Source organism: Priapulus caudatus, unplaced genomic scaffold, assembly GCF_000485595.1.
Source record: "Priapulus caudatus unplaced genomic scaffold, Priapulus_caudatus-5.0.1 Scaffold206, whole genome shotgun sequence".
Taxonomy (NCBI): Eukaryota; Metazoa; Priapulida; class Priapulimorpha; order Priapulimorphida; family Priapulidae; genus Priapulus; species Priapulus caudatus.
In genome coordinates, this window is record NW_014577267.1 from 72842 (window position 1) to 95644 (window position 22803).

The 22803-nt window shown below is 42.0% G+C and overlaps 1 protein-coding gene across 1 annotated transcript in view; it reads left to right on the forward strand.

Annotated features, from left to right (window-relative positions):
- Window positions 1-22072, forward strand: part of LOC106807291 (leucine-rich PPR motif-containing protein, mitochondrial-like) — a gene marked incomplete in the record, with an annotated part of 25245 nt that extends 3173 nt beyond the window's left edge. The window contains 27 exon segments of the mRNA XM_014809596.1: window positions 498-536; window positions 1149-1236; window positions 1614-1718; window positions 2351-2542; window positions 3418-3756; window positions 4132-4219; window positions 4424-4576; window positions 4878-4963; window positions 5260-5337; window positions 5754-5831; window positions 6330-6440; window positions 7116-7255; window positions 7463-7548; window positions 8537-8750; window positions 10499-10623; window positions 11123-11229; window positions 11579-11738; window positions 12641-12834; window positions 14959-15035; window positions 15367-15449; window positions 15610-15802; window positions 16490-16608; window positions 16861-16961; window positions 17404-17472; window positions 17992-18082; window positions 18619-18779; window positions 20711-22072. Coding sequence (XP_014665082.1) covers window positions 498-536; window positions 1149-1236; window positions 1614-1718; window positions 2351-2542; window positions 3418-3756; window positions 4132-4219; window positions 4424-4576; window positions 4878-4963; window positions 5260-5337; window positions 5754-5831; window positions 6330-6440; window positions 7116-7255; window positions 7463-7548; window positions 8537-8750; window positions 10499-10623; window positions 11123-11229; window positions 11579-11738; window positions 12641-12834; window positions 14959-15035; window positions 15367-15449; window positions 15610-15802; window positions 16490-16608; window positions 16861-16961; window positions 17404-17472; window positions 17992-18082; window positions 18619-18779; window positions 20711-20812 — 3379 coding nt within the window.
- Between the last annotated feature and the right edge of the window lie 731 nt (window positions 22073-22803).

The following is a 22803-nucleotide window of genomic DNA, read 5'->3' on the forward strand; positions in this document are numbered from 1 at the left end:
GACACTTAAACGAACGCGCCATCTTGTGGCAACTTTCATAACGATCCCAACGAACATTCCTTTGAGAAGGTTCCTGATACCATCCATCCCTGTGCATTACACTGTTTCGGCGTGTATGTGAACACATTTTGGACTAACAGGGTTTACTAGAATCCCACCACTCCACCACAGAGTCACCGCAGTAGACGTTAGATGAGCGCTGTCGCTCCGCAGCACTTGTTTATATAATTGGATGCTTATCGTGGCAGAATGTTTAATCTTTCATTGCTTCTTAGTTAATGTCATGAATTTCAAAAGAATTCTATTTGTAACCATATGTGTATCTTAAATAACTATTGTCTGGGGAATGTGTCATCAAAATATAAGTCATGACTATACTATGAAGCTGCTTGTGACTATTTATTTTAATCACTTCTTCTATCGAGTAAGTGTTAAAATTACTTTGATATTATGCAGTATTGTAATAGTATTCTGATACGGTCTCCATATATATTCAGAGATATGGAGAGTGCAGCAGGAATTCTGGACATAATGAGGTAATTATTGTGAACATGATAAACCATAACTATTATAATCTAACTGGTTGAATTCATCGTAATTAATTACTGTAAGTAAAAAGATACTACATACCATGATGCATCTGCAAAACAGCCAACTGCATGGAATCCAAATTATGCAGATACACGTGTAAAATTTAATATTCTACATCGTTTTACCTCGACTTCCTAAATTGTTTAGAGTATCATGGTTTCACACCTGGAATATTAGCCTGTTATAGTAGCCAATTTCCACTCTGAATAAGCAATTAAGTAGGCATCAAGTAAATGTGTTTCGTGTGTGTAAAAGACTATCTCTCCGTGCGTTTATTGAAGTTATGATTTGAAAATGTTGTACAAACAGTACTTTAATTGTGATGAGAATCATTATAACTTTTTAATTGCTGAGTTTATTATATTATGGAGGAAATCTTGTAATTTTTACCATGATTTCAAAAGGCTCTCGTTTGAAAATTAGAAGCATGTTAAGCATTTAAAATGATTCTGATGAGATCATCGTACAATAAAACATCCTACCTAATTGCACAGCCTGGAGTAAAATATACAAACTAACTATTGTCAAACCTTGTTGTCTGTGACTTCACCCCATAGGAATGCACAGCTGGAACCTAGCTCTGACACCTACACTGCTCTTCTATGTGGATATGCAGAAAATGGAGATATTGCAAACATTAACAAGGTTAGCAGACTCTATGTTTATTATAGTGCACCTGAATGTTATGTAATAAACTATCATAGCAGGCGATACATATGTACCAATATATAGCCTTCATCTGAACTACATGTTCATGTACTACACTCTTCATGAATTGTAGTCGCCATGAAAATTTTCTTTCGAATTTTATAACGTGTTTTGTAGAAAAAAAAGTGATTGAAATGGAATCAGCATTTAGCTATACCTAATTTCATGTGATCAGAGATGAACATGTTTGATTATTACAGTATTTTAAACTGTAAATGCAGACTCAATGCTCATGTTTTAGCTATCACTAAAAATGGTTGTTGCCTTGAGGTTTCCAGAGGCCCTTTGTACAAAATTTCCTCACATCTTCACAGTATATAGAAGATGCTGAAAAAAGGGCGACGTACCTTGGAGATAAAGATCTACTTGATGTAATGTTCACACTGGCCATTAATGGACATAATGAGCACACCCAAGCTGTATGTATTTATTACGGCTATTAGAATCTGTATTTGTTATTATCATATAAATGTACCTGTCGTTTACTCACAGTGTTTGTGTGTGTGGGTGGGCGTGCGTGCGTGCGTGCGTGCATGCGTGTAAGCATGGGTGTGCATATTTGTGTGTGTAAGTATTTGCCTACCTGTGTGCACCTGTGCGTGGGTGTGCATATCTGTGCATGTGTGCGTGTGTATGTGTGTATGTGTGCGGTGCGGCGATAAATAAAAAAATGTGGCCTTTATGGGTAAGTGGTAGCTTTATAGAGATGGTTTTACTGTAATTGTTACTACCTATCAAAATACAGGTTACTCACGGGGTTAAACTGTAAGCAAAGCTAAGCTGTTTTATTTTTTTTAAATTTAAAATTGCTACTGCTATGAATCTGCCACTGCTCAATATCATTTGCCACCATTGATGAGTTGTTACCATCATGTCTGAACATTACTGTGCTTATCTCGTATGTCTTTCACAACCTAATGAGAGATCTAACTACATGATTCTAACTACTTTCTAACTACTACTAGATGATTCTACTACTACTACTACTACTACTACTACTACTACATGATTCTAACTACTAACTAACTACTTTTTTTTATGTACTCGCCAGCTCATGACTAAGATGAGGAAGGAGACGGGTTTCAACCAGGACGCCTACAACGCTGTGCTGAGTCTGGTCAACGAGGGACAGGACGACGTCGCGTACCAGCTGATGCAGGCGATGACGCGGCCGACACGACCAGACGGCACCGTCGCGCCCGTCGGCTTCTTCTTCTTGAGGCAACTCGTCAAGAACGAGCGCGTGAGTGCGGTTTGTTGTGCACGGTTTCGCACTCCTGAACTTTGCATGTTGGCCGTGCATTTCCTAAGGCCTAAGATAAAATATTGCTTGTTTCCCCTTTACCGACCGACTCGCCAAAACGCCGCTACTCAACACATTTTATTGGCCTATTAAAACAAAACAAAAATTATTTCGTTTCGCAAAAAAAAAAAATCAAATTCATTCCGTAAAAACATATACACAAAACATAATATACAATATACATACACACATCTTGTAAAAACAAAATAAAAAAGATTTTTCACCTACATACCTACTCGGTACCCTGAGAGGCGAGTAGGTAAAGGGGAAACAAACTATTTTTTAAGGGTGGCCTAATGAAAGGGAAATGTACTTGGTAGGCATGGGTGCAGAAGTTACAGACGTGCAACACATACGGGTGTTGATGCAGAAAATTGAGGTGTTGGCGCAGAAAATGGGTAGACACAGGCTTAGCCAATCAGCCATGGCTACAAACATGGAAGTGTTGACGCAGAAAATGGGTAGACACAGGCATAGCCAATCAGCCATAGCTACAAGCATGGGAATTCACAGATACGTAGACGATAAAAGCACAGAGAAGGTGGTGTCCTTTATAGTCCCATCCCCCAGCTAATTCTTGAGCTGAAGCGAACAAAGTTTTCCCTTCAGATTCTCATTTTTTTCCGTACCATCAATTCCTGATTATCCGGCTTACGTAACCGCATCTGTTATGTTGCAACGACCGGCGCAGGACATAAGCTGCTGTTTGCTCTGTTTAGCCCGTTGAGAAGCTGATGTTTGCTCTGTTTAGCCCGTTGAGAAGCTGATGTTTGCTCTGTTTATCCTGTTGAGAAGCTGCTGTTTGCTCTGTTTAGCCCGTTGAGAAGCTGATGGGCATCGCTAACGACATGCAAGCCCGCAAGCTGAACGAGTACGCGCTGAGCAAGGTCACGGAGTGCACGCTGCAGCTGGGGAAGCTTGAGCACGCGCGTGCCTGCCTCGTCGAGATGAAGAGGCAGGGGCTGCCGATGCGCACGCACTACTTCTGGCCGATCCTCGCCGCGTACGGACAGCGCGAGGACGGAGACAACGTCACGGCGACTCTGAAGCTGATGGTCGACATGGAGTGCGCGCCAACGTCGGAGACGTTCACCGACTACGTCCTGCCCTTCCTCTCCGCCGTGCAGCCGCTCGACCTTCTGACGGACATGCAGGTGTGTGTCTCTGATTGTGTGGATTTTGTTGGATGGCTCGCGGGTGTTATCAGCTGTTGAGTCGCGGATAAAACAGGACGTATTATTGTTCCGCATGCCTACGCTTGAGAAGCTCGTAATGTTACGATGAATCAGTACATATTGCAGTCATTGCGGTAGTCGAATTTATCAGATAACAGATGAAGGGATAGGAAAAGGAACAACGTTTCTGTGGTTTTTTTAGTTCATTAATGCTTTGCTATCAGGAACATCGTGTCTTTGAGAAAAAACTAACTAAACTGTTGTTATCATCATCATTATTATATTGTACACCTTATTATAGTTTTTGTTATAATTTTACAGTCTGTATATTATAACCGTGTTACTTTATTACAGGCTATTGGGTGTCAGACGGCTCAAGTTGTCAATGCTCTTGTCATGCATTTGCTGTACCAGAATAAAATAACTGAAGCTGCTGATTTAGGTAAGATGACCTTAGCCATGGGCTGGTCTAAAATGTCTGCTTGCAGGATTAAGGAAGGAAAATCCTTTGATTGAAAGTAGTTAAAGTCGGCATCTTACTTTGTGCTGCAGTCGACATGTTATGTTGCACTGCCGTTGACGTAATGTTGTTGTACAGTTGACGTGTTGCGCTGACTTGCCAGTAACAGGTTATGTTCTGTTACAGTTGACAAGCACCCTGTTCGTGCTCAGTCCATGCGTATTGTCAGACCACTTGCTGCTGCCTACATTCGCTCTGGAGATCTCGATAGTTGTCTGAGGCTGCTTTCCCACATGTGTGAGCACACGGCCGAGAATCGTGAACGTCGCCTAAAATCCGGTGAGGAGGGCTGGTGTCCTATCCCTGTGGTTTTGGAAAGTTGTTCTTATATTGAAGGTGTGGACCTGGAGTCGTGTGATGGGAGGGTTTGGCATTTCAAAGTAAGCGATGGGAGGATGTCTCGAGTCATGTGCTGTGTGTATTGTATGTCTTGAATTGGGAGATGGAAATATTCTTTGTCTCGTGTTCTCGAGGGAATGAGAGTGAGAGCATATGGAATATAAAAAAAGTTACAAAAATAAGTTACTAATCCTGTTATATTGATTTATTTTGAGTTGTTGTTTTTAATTTTTATTGTCAGATCATGCTGGCCAATTCATCCTAGATTATGTACAGCAGAAGAAAGGGGATGGCTTGGATGTATTAGTAACTGCAATGGCTGAGAAGGTAGGCTTTACTATTTACCCTACGTGTTTTTTTTCGGCAGCTGTCTATGCTATTGTTTTTGTTATCCAGATACCGATTAGTAATATGTAATACAGGTAATCATGGTATGTTGTCAGTAAATTGTCAATTCAAGGAACACTGGCAGAAGTCCATCACGTGCTCCATGAGTTTAATTACATATATCTTTGATGGAGTCAATCTGACGTACGTACTTCATTGGGTGTAAAGGTAACGAATAGAAATATCAGCTGTTAAAGGTAGGTTAAGGTAATTGCCACGAATCAATGTTTTTATAGAACTTGAAGATTTCTTCAGCAACTGCAGAGCAGGTTCATGTGATGCTGAAGGGCAATGTGCCAGGAACAGTAGCTCAGGTAAGACTCGAGTAATAGTTATGGAAATGGGATACACTGCCGGTAATGCGATCAAATTCGCTACGAGTTATATTGGTCTATTGTTTTCTACTGCTCACTTGTCTGGTTCCGATCATGTAAAGTGGTTGGTCAACCCATGTGTTCTGCTAGCGTATGATAATGAGCCGAGTTGCTGGTGGACTTGGGTGTCATTGCTCTAGATGTTTGCATGAATCGGGCCATAAAGACCATAGCGCAGCCGAGCTCAGTGCGTTTAAAACAGGACTCTGGTTATGTGGGAAAATGTTTCATCGTACTGTGACATGAAGTAGTGTAAGTTAATGGCTAGTGTTTTGTGAGAGTGAGAAGACATTCCTGTATAAACTATGGTAAATGATGATGCTGATTCAGATGTTCACATGGATGATTTTTTACAGGTGATGGATGGCATGGTGTCGTCGCAGGTTGAGCTCTCGCCAGAAGAAGAACAGTTCAGCTCCTTTATCACACATCCGGTAAGCATGAGAGCAGTGTTAATTTTTTGTAAACAACATTATAGAAAGAAGTAACATTAGTGAAATCTTTACAATTTTCTTATTGCAAAAAATTGATTCCACACATTACAAAAAAAACTATGCAAATATTACTAGTGATGGACAATTATATAACAATACTCTTCTACTGGCATGACAATACCTGTGTGCATTATTCTCAAATTATTTAAATTATTATACAAAGAAGTAATTACAGAATAATCAGTTGTATATAGTAATGAGTAATTATTAATCACCGAGTAAGTCTGTAACCTAACATTATCCGAGGCTGCATAAAGGCTATGCAAAGTTATAGGCTAATGTTTCTGTGTTGAAATTATAGTCATTAGAATTGGAACCTACATATTTATAATTAATCGAGAGTTACAGTGGCTAGGCGCTTGTAATGGAATGCGTCTGCTGTCGTTTGTGCGAGCTTAGCCTAACAAAATTTGTTTTTTTGTGACTTGGCTGCTGCAGAGAGAAATGAACGTCGAAGATCTGGAGAGTCATTTGATCGAGTTGAAGGCGAAGAACATGAACGTACGCGGCGTGATGCGGCACCTGCTTATCCAGCACTGCCGTCTCAAGGTCAGTGTGGGGCATGAGGGAGGGTCAAGGTCAGTGTGGGCGTGAGGGTGGCTCAAGGTCTGTGTGGGCGTGAGGGTGGCTCAAGGGTAGTGTGGGTGTTAGGGAGGGTCAAGGTTGGTGACCGTGACCGAGGGTCAAGTTCGGTGACTGTGAGGTTGGGTCAAAGTTGTGACCGTGATGGAGGGTCAAGTTCAGTGACTGTGAGGTTGGGTCAAGGTTGATGTCTATAAGGTTGGTCAAGGTTGGTGGCTATAAGGTTGGGCTAAGGTTTGGTCAAGGTCAGTAACTGTAGGTTGACCCAAGGTTGGTGGCTGTGAGGGTGGATCAAGGTGGCTGGCTGTAAGCGTGCTTGTATATATATGTCATAACAACAACAACATTTCAGATGCTAGCCCACCAAGTGTGTGGAAAAGCAAGCAAAAGACAGCCCGTGAGCGAGAGCGGGAGTGGGAGAGGAGTATAATAGAAGCGCGCATGCGCAAGCGAGTGAGTGAGAGAGTGGGAGAACGAGAGGGAGATGGAAGAAGTTCAAATGAAATAAAGAATTGGTTAACTGGCCACAGTAAGTGTTTAAGTTATAGTTGAGAATCCTGCTTGGTTAAAATGAAAACACCATATTTAGCTATAAGGAAATATCAGATTGCAGTTTACCCTTCTGTTACTGCTTTTCTGTAGAACAAAGAGAGAGCTTTGGAGATCAAGAAAGAACTGGACCTGGAAGGTTTCCGGTACTCTGTGGGAATGTACGCAGTGTTGATGGATCTAGCCGTCTCTACAAAAGATCTCCCACTGGCTCTGCAGTACAAAGGTCAAATGTAAGGCAAAACACAATTGCAATTATACAAATACATTAAATTTGTAGAGAACGAATACCTTTGACCGTATAACGAAAATTCTTTTTGAGCTCAGTCAAATAAGGATGATTACTGGTTACAATTATTGCTTCTATTCGTGGTGGACAGTAATTTACTATTAGGTGTGGCTACTAAAATGATGGCTTGAGTATATATTCTATTTTTCAGGGATATGGATGCCACTGACTTCATCATTGATTCACACAAGATTATTAACTTGGGTGGCCTGATGCTAGAAAATGATAAAATGTCAGGTAAGACTTGTCATGTATTCATTGTGAAGGTAGTCAGTGGTGAGTGGGTTAAGTTTGTCCCTGATGTAATAGGCACTGATAGGTCTATGGAAAAAATTTCATATCCCATCAACAGGGTTCTTCCCCATGAACTTCAGAAGGCATGTAAGACAATCAGACAGTTCATTCCCATTGCTAACTGAAGTTAGTTACAAGTGCTGCAGGCGACTCCAGCACACACTTAAACTCGATCTGTGCAGGAGCGTATACTTCAAGTTTTAAATACACAGCATGACTGTTGGGATTGTCCAACTTAAACACAGGTGGAAATCAACCCATGTCGATTAGGTCATGGCAGAGGATTTATGTGATGGCTCAAATTAAATTCAGTTTTAAAGGCATGTCTGACTCGGCATGTGTTACCAGCCTGGGGAGACCCTGTATTGCAATGCATAATTATTTATATGTTAACATTTCATCAGATTAGATGTCGTATTGTTAAAAATGAAATAACAAAGACTTCCTCCAGCTTTTATTACACACACTGGAGAAATGCTCAGTTTAGATCAACTGTAGAGCAAACCTCGAGGGAAGTGTTGCATTGATCCCATGATTACAACTTGGCTGCACCTCTTGGTCTGTGAAACTGGACAGGAGAGACGTTTCTGCCCACCATCTCTTGTTGGGCACGTTAAGCTTCTTCGGCATTGTACTGCAAGGTCGGCATATGTTTCGATAGCTCAGAGTATGATCGTAACGTCACGCACGAACTCTGCTATCTCCAAAGGTGAATGCAGAAACCCTAGAACTGATTACTATCAGAATATATTATACATTCAGAACATCCTATACAGAACTATTAGTGTTCTATTGTCTCTGGGCTGTATGCATTCACCTTTGGAGACAGCCGAGTTTGTGCGTGACGTCATGATCATACTCTGAGCTATCGAAACGTATGCTGACCTGACTGCATACTTCCTTTCTAACTTGTCGATGGCTGGTGTTGCAGATGCAATGCAGCTGCTGGTGGAGCACAGCGAGAAGCGGGGTGACGCGCCCATCAAGGAGGCACTGTCCGGAAACGCGTGGCGGCTGCTGAATGTGCAGGCGATGCGAGGCGACGTCCAGGGCACGCAGGCTCTGCTGGAGCTGCTCATCAGCCGTGGATACGTTCAGCCGTCCAACATGCTCATGGGCTGCCCCATCAAGGCTCATCTTGTCAAGTGAGGGACGAGGGTTTCTTATACATAAGTGGCACAGTGGCGCATGCACCGCCGTTGTCAAGTTTAACATTGACGTTGTGAAAATTCTCCTGTAGCAACCCAAAAATAAATATGACATTCAAATTTGTAAAATTTTGTGGGTTCCCGCCTCTCTTCCCACACTGCGCCTGCGCGGCGTGCGTTTTTTTCCCAAACTGACCATTATCTCCTTTGTCTAATTTCCCCTTAGAAGAAACCCTAGGGACACAGGCAGGGTAGAAATTTTAGGAAAATGACAGTCGTCCGTACGGTCCGGATCGGTGATCAGTTGTATTAGTGTAGGGTGTTAGAAGGATTCGCATGTGGGAAAACCTGACAGGGGCCATATGACCTGAATGCTCCTTCAGTGACCAGTAGAAGTCAATGATTCAGCCTGGTTTTTAGCTCATCTGACGTAGTCAGGTGCAGTTTGTAGAATAGCATGATCGTCCGTCCGTCCGGCCGTCCGTCCGTCCGTCCGTCCGTCAACAGTTGGGCACAAATCTTAACTGCTCGACGTACGGTCACGATATTTGGGACGTGGGGGGGTAATCCGAAAACGAGTTGGGATGTCGAAGCGGGGGTCAAAGGTCAAAGGTCAAGAGGTGTAAAAGAAGGGGGAACATTCCCTTCTTAACTTAAGGTATAGGGAGGAAATGCAGAATTGCGGCACAAATCTAAACGGCTCGACCTAGGCTTGTGATAGTCGGTGTATAGCATCATGGTAGGAAAAGCCATCACTGTGCCGAAATTGGAGGTCACAGGTCAAAGGTCAATGGGGCACAGGGCAGGTTTTAGACATTTTCTGAGGACATGGTCTGACGGAGCGATTGGAAAACTTTTTTGTTTCAGCGGTGACCTAGCATTTTTATGGCTTTATTGAAAGGACCATGAAATGTACTTTCTGCTGACATGCGAAGAGTAAGTGTCGGATAACCTTTTGACCCTCAAGAGGAGGGTTAAACATGGATTTGTTTACTGTTAGAAAGAATTTGACTGCCGGGTTTGCTAGTAGAATCTATACATGCCTGGATGTATGAACCTACAATGTCACAATGAAATTTCAAAAGCTAAATTTGGTTGAAGAAGGTTTATGCTCCTTAAATCGTATAATTTCTATGGCATTCTGTACTGTCAGTGTGTTACATGTAACGTATGCCACTGCCAGTGGTACTGTGTAGTTTTTGCCTGCATTAATTAGTTACAGGTGACAGCTCTCTATTTCGGCCTGTAGGCTTGCGTAGGTAAATGGATGAGTGCTTACCTATTCTGTCTTGCAAATAGTTGTTGCTATTACGTACGATGGGAGCTTCCATCTTTAATCTGAAGACACTTAAACGTACGCGCCATCTCGTGGCAACTTTCATAACGATCCCAATGAACATTCCTTTGAGAAGGTTCCTGATACCATCCCTGTGCCTTCTACTGTTTCGGCGTGTATGTGAACACATTTGGGACTAATAGGGTTTACTAGAATCCCACCACTCTACCACAGAGTCACCGCAGTAGACGTTAGATGAGCGCTGTCGCTCCACGGCACTTGTTTGTTTGTCCTATTCTGTCAAAGATGATTATAGGTGGTTGCAGCTTGGTATACCTTTAATTTCTATATTTTGCTTTGTCAGATATGCCTGTGTATAACGTATGAACATGTTTTTTATCAGTGTAAGATGTTTTTGTTGTCAATATTTATTCTTTTAGTTAGATGTATTTGTGCCTCTGATTTGCAGCAATGATGTTGCTGGTGCACTAACAACTTTTGAGGAGTATGTGAAGACATACAAGTTTACACCATGGAAGAATGAGCTGTTCAGGAAGTTCATTGAACTTGAAGATTCTGACAGTCTGCAAAAAGGTGGGTTACTTGTCTTGCCATTCACACTTTTGTTTCATTAACTATCTGTTAAAAAAATTCTGTTGTAATATAGGCTCAGATAAGTAATAGATAAATATTCAATCACTTATGCTAAGGTTGGGACTGGGTAACATATGTAGAGCTATTGATATCAAATAGTCTGAGATCCTGTATCATTAGGATTAGTAAGAGATTAGATTGGGTGGAATATAACTAGGTGAATATCTGATATTCACAGCCAAATTATGTTTATTTTGTGGCTATCAATATTATCTATTTTTGCTTGTCCTGTTTGTCTTTTTGTGTCGTTATCTTCTTACTTGCTCACGTTTGGAATTGAGTGCTTCCTAGAAGTAGAAACAGAGTTAATTGCTGCATTTTGATGAGTTATGATAGGTGTCATGATCATCACCACTGTCAGGTCACTTAATAGGTACATAATGGCTTAATTCTCATCATGGCACTAGGTAATATGACACTTGAATTGTTTGTTATGCAGTTATGGATCTCAGCAGCAGCATTCACGGAGAGATGAACGTACTGTTTGAGCTTGCTTTTGCCTTCCTGGAAACTGGAAGAGTTAAGCAGGCGAAAAAGATTGTGGAAGTAAGTGAAGGATAGGTACTCACATTGATGTCCCCCTAATGTTGTACAAATGCAAACTGCATGGGCAATTAATTTTGAAATATTTCCAAATGGTAGTTTACAGAAACATCTTGTATCTGATTCTCTAAATTTTAAACCCATTTTCTTAGATTAGGAAATGACTATTAATTGTCAGTATTATACAAGCAAATTTACATTCTTTGCTCGGTTTTTAAATCTGATTTGATGCAAACATTTTTCCATCCTGGCATTACTTACAACATGTACTACTTACTGAGGAGGTAGGTTTTCTCTCTTAACTCGCACGCACGTATAAGTTTCGTCTTGATTTGTCTTGTTACGTTCACAGACGCCAGGTCTCCGTGCCAAGATGGACCGGCTAGAGAACCTGTGTGAACAAGCCCTGAAGGACGACAAGTTTACCGTCATTGAAAATATTGTAACCATTACAAAAGACCTATTTGACATTGATCGCGACACCATGTACTATCATCTACTGCGCAGCTATAGTAAGTAGATTGTGGTTGCATGCAGGGAGAATCCATTTGCTCACACTCGTCCTATTTAAATACAAATAAGGTGTTTGCTCACTGCTCCGTCTCCTATTTTCTCTGTGATACACATTGAGCCGGAGCTTTTATGTGAAACCTACTGGTTCCAGAGCAGCCAGCAATTGTTGATGGTATCATGAATGCAAAATTGTAAACACTCTTACTCCAGAGGTCGAAGTTAACATCTCTACTTCTCCAGAACAAGCAGATCTACTGCTAGGAAAGTATCTATAAACTCTTTCGGTGGAAAAGTTGAACAAACTTTTTTACTTGGCGTTTGAGCCGTGATACAATTACGCATCATTTTAGCATTTTATTTTCCACTAAAGATAAGCAGGCTGTTTTCCGTGCCTCCTATCTTCATCATACGTCGCATTTGCTTATTGCTGGACCACCAGTCTCTAACTTCCAATCAGCTAATGTACTGTAATCCAGTTAGACCATATCCCACTTGTACTCTCACATGACAGGGCTCTATATGTTGGAAGTAAGTGTCTAGTATATGACCATGACTTGGACTTGTACATATTTCGGTGGTTGCCTTAAAATTTAATTAATTATACGAAGATGATAGTCACTATATATACTCACCGTTTAGTGTACATAACATATATCATATTAGCCATTATTCACACCATGCAGTCCTCCTTCTAAAACGTTGTACATCATTACTATCTAATCGTCTGCAGCAGGGGAAAAATAACTTTTTTTTCACGGGAGCTCTTTTTCAAAAGTCTGTGGAAAAAATAACTCTCATCAAAAATTTTACGGGAGATATTTTGAGCTTCACGGGAGCGATTTCGGAGGTTTGAAGAGCGAATCGCTCATCGCTCCTGTGTATTTTTTACCCTGGCCTGCAGGGAAGCAGGGTGACTGGCAAAAGGCGCTGGGTGTGTGGACGACGATGCAGGAGGAGAGTGTGACACCGAGCGACCGCACGCTGCGCTACCTCGCCGCTCAGCTGCGCGAGAGCGGACAACCTGTGCCGTTCACCGTCGCCGACGAGCAGCCGCCACCGCAGCCACGGCGCGCCGCGCGACCCGCAGCCGCCACGGTGAGTCTTGGAGCCGGTCGCGGCTCCTTCGCATGCACGTGCTTATTCACACACGGGTGTACGCACTCGGATGTGCACACCCATGCGCTTATTCACACACAGGTGTGCACACACTCAGATTGGCACACTCTTACAATTGCATATGCGCACGCGCACACGCCCACACATATTCGTACACGGATACACACACTCCTGCGCCTGGACATACACCTACACACACACACACACACACACACACACACGCACACACACACGCACACACACACGCACACACACCCACACAGATGCATACACAGATATACACACTTATGCGCATGGACATACACAGATATACAGATTTATGCGAGTGGACATACACAGATATGGGCACATCCTTACACGTGCACATGCACACATACACACATACACACATGCACACATACACACATACACACATGCACACACACCCACACAGATGCATACACAGATATACACACTTATGCGCGTGGACATACACAGAGATGGGCACATCCTTACACGTGCACATGCACACACACAACAGAGGAAGATGCACACCCATGCACACACATGTGCACACATGCGCACCCATGTGCACACATGCACACCCATGTTCACACAGATATGCATAGCCATGCATGCAGGCATGTGCATACAAACAAGTACACATATACACACTCATGCGTGCACATGTGCATGCATGCGTGGATGTGTATTTATTAGCTCATCTGACATAGTCAGATGCAGCTTGTAGAATCGCATGATCGTCCGTCCGTCCGTCCGTCCGTCCGTCCGTCCGTCCGTCCGTCAACAGTTGGGCACAAATCTTAACCGCTTGATGTACGGTCACGATATTCGGGACGTTGGGGGGGATCGTCAAAACGAGTTGGGATGTCGAAGCTGGTGGTCAAAGGTCAAAGCCTCAAAGGTCAAGAGGTGTAAAAGAAGGGGGAACATTCCCTCCTTAACTTAAGGTATAGGGAGGAAATGCAGAATTGCGGCACAAATCTAAACGGCTCGACCTAGGCTCGTGATAGTCGGTGTATAGCATCATGGTAGGAAAAGCCATCACTTGCTGCCGAAATTGGAGGTCACAGCGTCAAAGGTCAATGCGGGCACAGGCGAAGATTTTAGCATTTTCTGAGGACATGGTTCTGACGGAAGCGATTGAAAAACTTTTGTTTCAGCGGTGACTAGCATTTTTTATGGCTTTATTGAAAGGCCATGAATATGTACTTTCTGCCGAACATTGCCGAAGAGTAAGTGGTCGGATACCTTTTGACCTCAAGAGGAGGGTTAAACATGGATTTGTACTATTAACAAAGGACTGGAACTGCTTTTGCCAGTTGTGGATGTAAGGTACAGTTTTGCAACAGGTTCAATTGCAAAGGCCAAATGTTTGTTGAAGCAAGGGGTTACGCTCCTTAATCATATTATTTTCTAAAGCAGTCATGCTATTGCACCCTGAGTAGCCACCTGTAATTAGCACACTGTAATGACCCTGGAATGCTCACGCTGTGTGTAGGAAAAAACATGGGGGCAAGCCATTACGCATGCATGGGGGTGAACATGGCACTATTCTAATCATAATTATTGCTGGCAACCTTGCGCAATGCAGATGTTTTAACTCACAGCTGTAGCGAAAATTCTCGCCTGCCTGAATATACTTGGATTTCAGCAATCAATGGAGTGAGGTTATTTCACGCACGAAGGGGTGATGCCATCTTTGATTATTTGATGACACTTGCACAGCGCCATTCTCGCCGGCCAATGCTTTTGCTATTAGAGCCCTTGCACCCGCCCCCTCCTCCCACTCTCCCCCACCCACCCTACGCTCGCCCCGCTCGACGCTCTACCATGTAACATGTTAATATAGCGAAGTCATTTGAAAGTTAACACAGGCTGATATCTTTATTACTGTACTACCGCGATTAGCAAAGCCCTAGCCTATCAGATTTTAGATCTGTACTTAGTAGTATCCTAGATATATGACTCTGAAGCGGCGAACGCGGTGATGGGAGGGTGCTCTTTATTCGTTTGCCAGTGAGTTTAGCATCAGAACACCTGCCGTCAGGTGAGCGCTGTCGCTCTGCCGCACTTGTTTGTATATCTATATTTGTTTTCCAGGTTCAGGCTCCTCCGAGCAAACTGCTCGAGCTGGTAAAGCTGAGAGACCTGCAAGGAGCAGTGGATCACAAGAAGGGGTATAAGCTGTTGCTCATTTTCTGCCAAGCTGTGAATCCTAATAAAAAAATAAAATAAATCTCCAATTTAAATATTAAAAATCTACTTATGTGGAATAAATGGTTTTGTATTTATATTCATTATGGATAAGGTTATAATTACTAATTGACTGTGGGAATAATTACATGCATACTAATGGGCATAATTGGGAATAATTGCATACTAATTGTATGTAATCTAGGTTTTTCTATAATTCAGGACTTGCACAATTTCTGTATTGGGGTCTGAGCACTGTGCAATTAATGACACAGAATTGTTAATGTATTTTTTTCTTTTTGGTGTCAACTGAAGGTTGGAAGCAGAGGGAAAGACACTGGACAATAAAGAGTATTCAAATCTCATTGAGCTGATGCTAGAGGAGGAGAAACTAAAGGGTAAGTAAACACTGCCTATGTAATAATTGGAAATATAACAAATTATTTATATTAATAATAACTATTACATAAAAATGTAGCTGGTATTGAAGATTTTGTAGCCCATAAGCCTATATTATCAATTGACACCATCAAACACACTTGACCTTTGTCTCTGCAGATGCGTTAGCTCTGACAACTGAGATGCTGCAGCAGGGAACTCATCCGTACCAAAGGGTGCTGGTGTTCCTGCTCAGTCGCATGCACCTGGCAGGAGACGTTGATGGCCTACAGCAGCTTGTACAGCTCATGCCTGAAGCCTTACAGTCCCGCGTCTTAATCCACAAGCACCTCAACGTTGCCTACGTGCACAGGTCGGTCATTGCAACGGTGACAGCAATGCTGTCACATAACTAGTGTTTGGCGAGCTTTGTAGGGTCACAGTAATTGTCGCAAGGCCACAATTAAAAAATCTTTGTTTGCCCTCACCCGACCCAGGCTGAAAAGTTTGGGTAGGTAGGTATAGGCTTCTCTTTTTTTTAAAGGGTCTTTTTACAAAGTCTACATGCTCAGGTGTGCTTGTGTGGAGATACCTTTTATGTTGAATGTTTGTTTTGCTTGGTACATATAATGTATTGCCTACAGATTTATATAATGTACAATAAAAAAAAAATTTTGAGTCTGCTCCTTTTTGGCGGGTCGGTCGGGTGAGGGCAAACAAACAATATTTTTATTATGGCCCAATGTACTGTATGTGTAATGTAATGTGACTGGGAAGTAATAAGCAAAAGATGATTAATCTGAAACGTAGTTATGATATGAGCGATGGCCTAGTTTTAATTGGTACTTCTGCCACTGGGGACTGTTAAATGCTTTTTTTCTGGTGTGTGAGAAAGATTATATTTCATTTCAGTCAGCTTATATCTATAACCTCTGTTTTATTTATTAAAAATATGTTTTTCTCTATCTTTGTAATGTGCGTGTAGCATTGGGAGGCTCGGACTATAGTATAAATTCAGCATTTATGCTTGCTCGTGCATTTATGATTCACACTGTTGCAGTGGTCGTGCGGAAGAGCTAATCAGCCAGATTGAGGACAAGGTCAAAAAAGAGTCCCCAGACATTTACTTCAATGGATTCCTGTTTCTTCTGAAAAAACACCCAGAGTATCTTCCCAGAGGTAAACCACAGCAGTGTATAGTTACTGAAAGGCTGTTTACTATTCATTGAGTTCATTTAATTGAAATTAGTCATAAAAGATTTCTGCCACTTTTCATTTTGTTCATTGTCTCATCTAAGTGGGAATCGAGTATTTTATTCATTAATTTGGCACTTGGTCACATTGACAATAGATATTCATCGATCGTTACTGTATTGCATATATGAGTTGTATGTGTATGTATAAGAATTTGTTGTATAATTTTAACTCAAGTTGAGGCGCTGGCAAATGCTGGGCATGGGAACCTGCAGGCAACCTTGTGGGGCCATTACCTTATGACAGAGCAATATGAAAGCGCAGACAGCCTCGCAAAGGTAAGTCTATCTCCTTATTACTCGCAACAAGAGCTGAGTCTATCGGAGAGAACATCAAAAGCAACCCTTTTGATCTTCCTCAGAGTCATCATGATTTATATGACTTTGTCGAGATGTCCCCATTTTTATACGCCATGCTGAATTCATTGTGCCAAAAATTGGAATTAGTAGAGTTGTACTTTATATGTACTAGGTGTCCCTGCTCTTGATAATCAGAAAGGTCAGATGATTGAAAAGTCTTCATGATTGTATCAATAGAGTGCTGTCATATACGGACTATGCTGCAGGCCAGCTGCCTCTAGGCTCATGAGGTTGTGACATTGTAATTTTGTTGACTTGATGTTATATAGATTGAGCAGCATAATGGCCTGTGTATGTTAATAAATTTTTGTCATTGTTTACTTGCTACGTATGTATCACCGTTGTTTGAATTCGTTTACAGGAGCACCCACTTGTATTGGCACATGTGAGAGTTGCGCCAATTTGCAAGGAGGCACTCGAGACGAACAATGTGAGTTAACTAATTAACATTAATTAATATACTTAATACGAATCCATTAATTATAAATAAATCTACTAAAGTGCCAATAAACTTCATCACTGAAATTCTTTAATTTTACTGAAATGGTTAAAGTTTCAGACATAGTCACTATACAGAAATAACCTTAATCTAATCAAAATGTTGTAGGCAAATCTATAGCCTTTCTATTAATGCTTACTCTTGTTGTCACTCACTGTCTGCTGACTTTAAAAAGTAACCTGATTGTGGTAAAAACATTTAGATACTTGTAATATGACACGAAAACTACTTTAAAAAGAGTGACAAAGTAGAGATTATATGATTTAGTAGTTTGATAAGGTAAAAATACCTGGAACACTAATGATGGTTTAGTTGGTTTATTATTTTGCTCACGTGAGGCTGAACTATCTTCTGGCATGTATTTTTCATTTTGCCCTACACTCAGTTCATTTGACCATAACATGGAAATTTTTAGAGGAGAAATGAAATTATTTTGTTTATTTGTTGCAGGAGAAGATGTTGCTGAATGTCCTTGAGAGAGTCAAGGGCGTCGATCGGGTGTCTAGTGCAATCCTGCTCAGCTACCTAGTATCCCTGCAAAGTAAGTTTGCAAGAAAATCATAAAAACTACATTTTTTTAATCAATTGAGTTAATTATGCCAAAATTATTACCATATGTGAGGTCAGCAACTGTGAAACCACCATAGGTGCATAGACGGAAGGAATGTTATCGACTTGTCGATTCAACGATTGCCGCAACTACACATACTTGTCATTGTTGTGGCCCCCGGATAGAGTGAAAATAGTGATATATGGAAATTTGCGGAAATTACCATGCGAACTTGTTGTAGTGTGATACATATCCACTGTAACACACTCAATATCTGCTTTAGTACATGTACATAGTTTTGCACCAACAACACACCCATAAATTTTTGTTTTTTGTAAATGAATATTTTATCGCATAGATTTTCGTAGCTCTTTGGGTGAATTTTTGCAGACGTTTTACTGCAAGTGACGCCACTTTGGTACCTTTATCAGCATTCGTGTCCTTTTGCACATTTTCCGTACGAGTCGCTTCTAACTGTGCATAAACACGCATATGCAGTTTTTTTATGGTATTTCCGTTATCTTCAGCTCGTAATGGTGACCTCACTGGAGGTCTACAGACTGTAATGGAAAGAAGTAAAGCGGCTGGTATCAAGCCAAGTGACATGCGAACAGGCCCTCTCAGCATGCTGAAGCGTGCTTTGGAGGCAAATAGTCAACCTGTCCCTTTCCAGGTGCCAAGGGCACGGGTAAGCTTGTTCAGGGGTTATTTTATCCTCTGCGACGAAGTCGGCGGGGATACTATGGTTTCATGTCTACCCAGCCGCCGCCGCCGCAGACAATTTCTCTTCCGCTTCATAACTCGACCCCTAATTGACCTAGCGCTACCAAAGTTGGTATACTTACACATCTTGGGGAGAAGGTGAGCACAGCGTACCAAAACCAGGTCACTGCGACCTTTATTTGACCTTTACCTTGACCTTGATCATATTTCCCTTCCGCTCTCTGACTCGCCCCTAATTGACTTAGCGCTACCAAACTTGGTGTAATTACACATCTTGGGGAGAATGTGAGCAGCGTACCAAAACCAGGTCACTGCGACCTTTATTTGACCTTTACCTTGACCTTGATCATATTTCCCTTCCGCTCTATAACTCTGCCCCTAATTAACCTAGCACTACAAAACTTGGTATACTTACAAATTTTGGGGAGAAGGTGTGTCGCGTACCAAAACCAGGTCACTACGACCTTTATTTGACCTTTACCTTGACCTTGATCATATTTCCTTTCCGCTCTACAACTCGGCCCCTAATTGACCTAGCGCTACCAAACTTGCTATACTTACACATCTTGGGGAGAATGTGTGTCGCGTACCAAAACCAGGTCACTGCGGCTTTTATTTGACCTTGACCTTGACCTTGACCTTGATCATATTTCCCTTCCGCTCTATAACTCGACCCCTAATTGACCTAGCGCGACCAAACTTGGTATACTTACACATCTTGGGGAGAAGGTGTGTCGCGTACCGAAACCAGGTCACTGCAACCTTTATTTGACACTAGCTGGGCTACCCGGAGATGCCCGGGATTTTTTGGGGGTTACTGCTTTTCTGCTATTTCATGCGTTTTCTGCTATTGCTTGCGTTTCGGCATTTCATGCGATTGCCTGATTTTGAGCCTGACTATAGTTGAGCGCTATATGATTGCTGTTTACTTTTCTGCTGCGCTAGGATTCGTGTTGACTTTTCTGCTGCAGTGTATAGTCGAGCGCTAGGATTGCTGTTAAATTTTCTGCTGCGCTAGTATTTTTTGGGGGGAAATCTGTTGTTTGTTTTTTTGCCCTTATTTTGGCCTTTTTGTGCAAATTGTTTTTGGCCTAAAATGGTCGTCGCATCATGCTGATTGAGAATATACCTCACGGGTCACATCTTACTGGTCTCGAGAAGACAGACAGACAGATAGATCCGGCGATTTATTGTAGGAGATGAATACAAAACACTCGAAAATACGAAAATAAGCAGCAAGTTCAGCATTTATACCTATAAAGTATACGGTAGTCGTCTACGACGCTTTCCTGTCTCCTTCGAAGCTAATAATTTGTTTATTGTCGCTGTAATTCGACAATAGAGCTACAAAATACAGCTACAATGGAGCTACAAAATGCACTCGATGAAGTAGGAGGGTATATAGCGCCACCGCGCGGACATTTATTAAAGTAAATAATTTTAATTGTAATTTGACACTTTTATTTTGTGTATTTTTTTTTGGGGGGGGGGGGTTTATAAATGGTCGTCGCGTCATGCTGATTAAGAATATATATGGTGTTGGGGGTGACCTCTTACAGGGGGGGGGGAGAAGATAAAGCCCCAGACAGACCGAAAAACAGACTCGCCCTTTATGTAAGAGATTGACCTTGACATTGACCTTTATCATATTTCCTTTCCGCTCTATAACTCGGCCCCTAATTGACCTAGCGCGACTAAACTTCGTATACTTACACATCTTGGGGAGAACATGGCGGGGGATACATGTAGTTGGCGACAACTGCCCTTTCTAGTTAAATTTGAATTTAGATCATGTATGCCTGTGTGTATGTGTACGTGTGTATATATTTACGTATGTATCTTGTTCGTCAAAAAATGTGAGTAAGGATTAAATTTCACTGTTTTTATCGTTATCAGTCAAGTAATAGAAGAAATCAAGACTCTTCATCCTCCAGTGATTCATCGGATTCCGACTCGGACTCGGATTCAAAGAAGAAGAGCCAGCCTCTTCACAGCTAGGTGCCAGCCAGGAAGCAAGAGTTCAGTGGTCGATGGCAATGACCAGATTCTTTACACAGGCTCTCTGTGACTAGATGAGAATTTAGGACACCATGTGCCCCCTCTGCAAGAGCAGCAATTTTCGAAGTGTAACGGATAAACTGAAGCAGACAGATATAGATAGAGAGAGATAGAGATTGAGAGAGTGGAGCGCGAAAGAGAGCGAGAGAGAGAGGGAGCGAAAGAGAGGGGGAGAGAGAGAGAGAGAGAGAACCTCAGACTATGCAAGGACAGAGGTAAGATAAGACAGGGAGCCAGTTGGATTAAAGAAGGAAGACATGTCTGAATGGTGTTCACCACTGTATGAAACCTTCAAGTAATTCGAACTGGTCTTCACATTACCTCACTTCTCAGCTTGAACTGAATTTGTTCTTTGTATAATTTGCGATGCAATTGGCCTCACGATGGATGTGGTAATTGTTAAATGGTATTATTGTCCATGGAGGCAAAAACACGTGAAAATATTCATCTTATGCATATTAGATGAGTCATCAGGCAGTCGCAGGTGGTTATTGTCTCTGGGATGCATCGAGCAAAGGTTAATTGCTGGCTCGAGTAACGAGTGTTCTCGTGAGTGATGTTGTACCACAGTGTGCATGTTTTAGACTGACGGGTATAACCAAATTCCATTGCGACGATAATTGTGATACGTTTCTTCGCACCTGTGTATTGTTGTGAAATACGGGCAAATTTTCCCGCCTTTGCCGCATAAGTAGCTGGATAGTGTGTTGATTACTCGTTGTAACAGCTCACAACGAGTGGGGCTGCATAAACAGTGCGTGTGATGTACCCAGAGCATGCCAACAGAGAGCATTTTACCCAGTTCAATTGTGTAGATGTCATGTTAGAATTCTGTTGGAATTGACCATGGGGAAGCCCTCTTATCTTGCAAGCAGCAGTAATGCTTGCTAAGATCGTTTCACAAGTTTATTGCCACGCAGTTATTGACAGCTAGATTGTGTAACAATTCTTGCTTGCTACCGTTCTGTAGCATAGACCAGCGCCGCACCATCCCTAGTCACGAACCACTGTAAAATTCGTAATAAGTACCAGTGAAGAATATTCACAAGTGATTATTGATAGTAAATGACTTGCGTCCACAATGTTAGGAATACTTTTCTTTTTAGCTGTCATTGTATGTTTCCGATGTCATTATTGTTAGCTGTGTAACAGAGCGCTGTAATAAAACTGCACTGTGTATGTTTAGTGTTTAACTAAAAACAACTTTCCTTTGGGTTTGATATTGCTACTGGTGTGTGTTAGTGGATTATTAATGATTACTCCAAGATTAGACAATAGTTTGATGTTGCAATGAGTATTATCATATATATATTTGTATATGTATATGGGGGATGAATTGATCGATGTATGGATGGATGGATCGATGTATGGATGGATGGATCGATCGATGTACGGACGGAAGGACGAACGAACGAACGGATGGATATATATATAGATTCATGCTATTATGCATTTAATTACTTTTACATTTGGAATAAACGTATTAAAATTCTCGCTACCCCTAGTACTCCTACGACTTGCCTCAACCCGTTTGAAACGCTGTATCCCTAATTGAGTGGCTACCCGCACCATATCCATGCCTATTGTCTCGTAATGGGCCAGTCTAATAGCAAAATCCATACATATCTGGTCATATAAAGTTAAACAATGCTACCGTCTGCCCGCGTGCGTAGCTGCGGGCTCATTATTTGTCTATCTCTGTGTGCGTGTGCGCGTGTGCGCGTGCGCGTGTGCGTGTGCGTGTGCGTGTGCGTGTGTGAGCGTGTGCGCGTGTGCGCGTGCGCGTGTGCGAGTGTGAGTGTACATTATAGTGTACATGTGCACAGAGTTTGCTGGGGAAATGCCGATAAGCGTCGCATAGCCTCCCTGTGGCAGACCAGGCTGCCCTTGTATTTTGGAGACAAATAAAATTACTATAGCCCAAAACATAA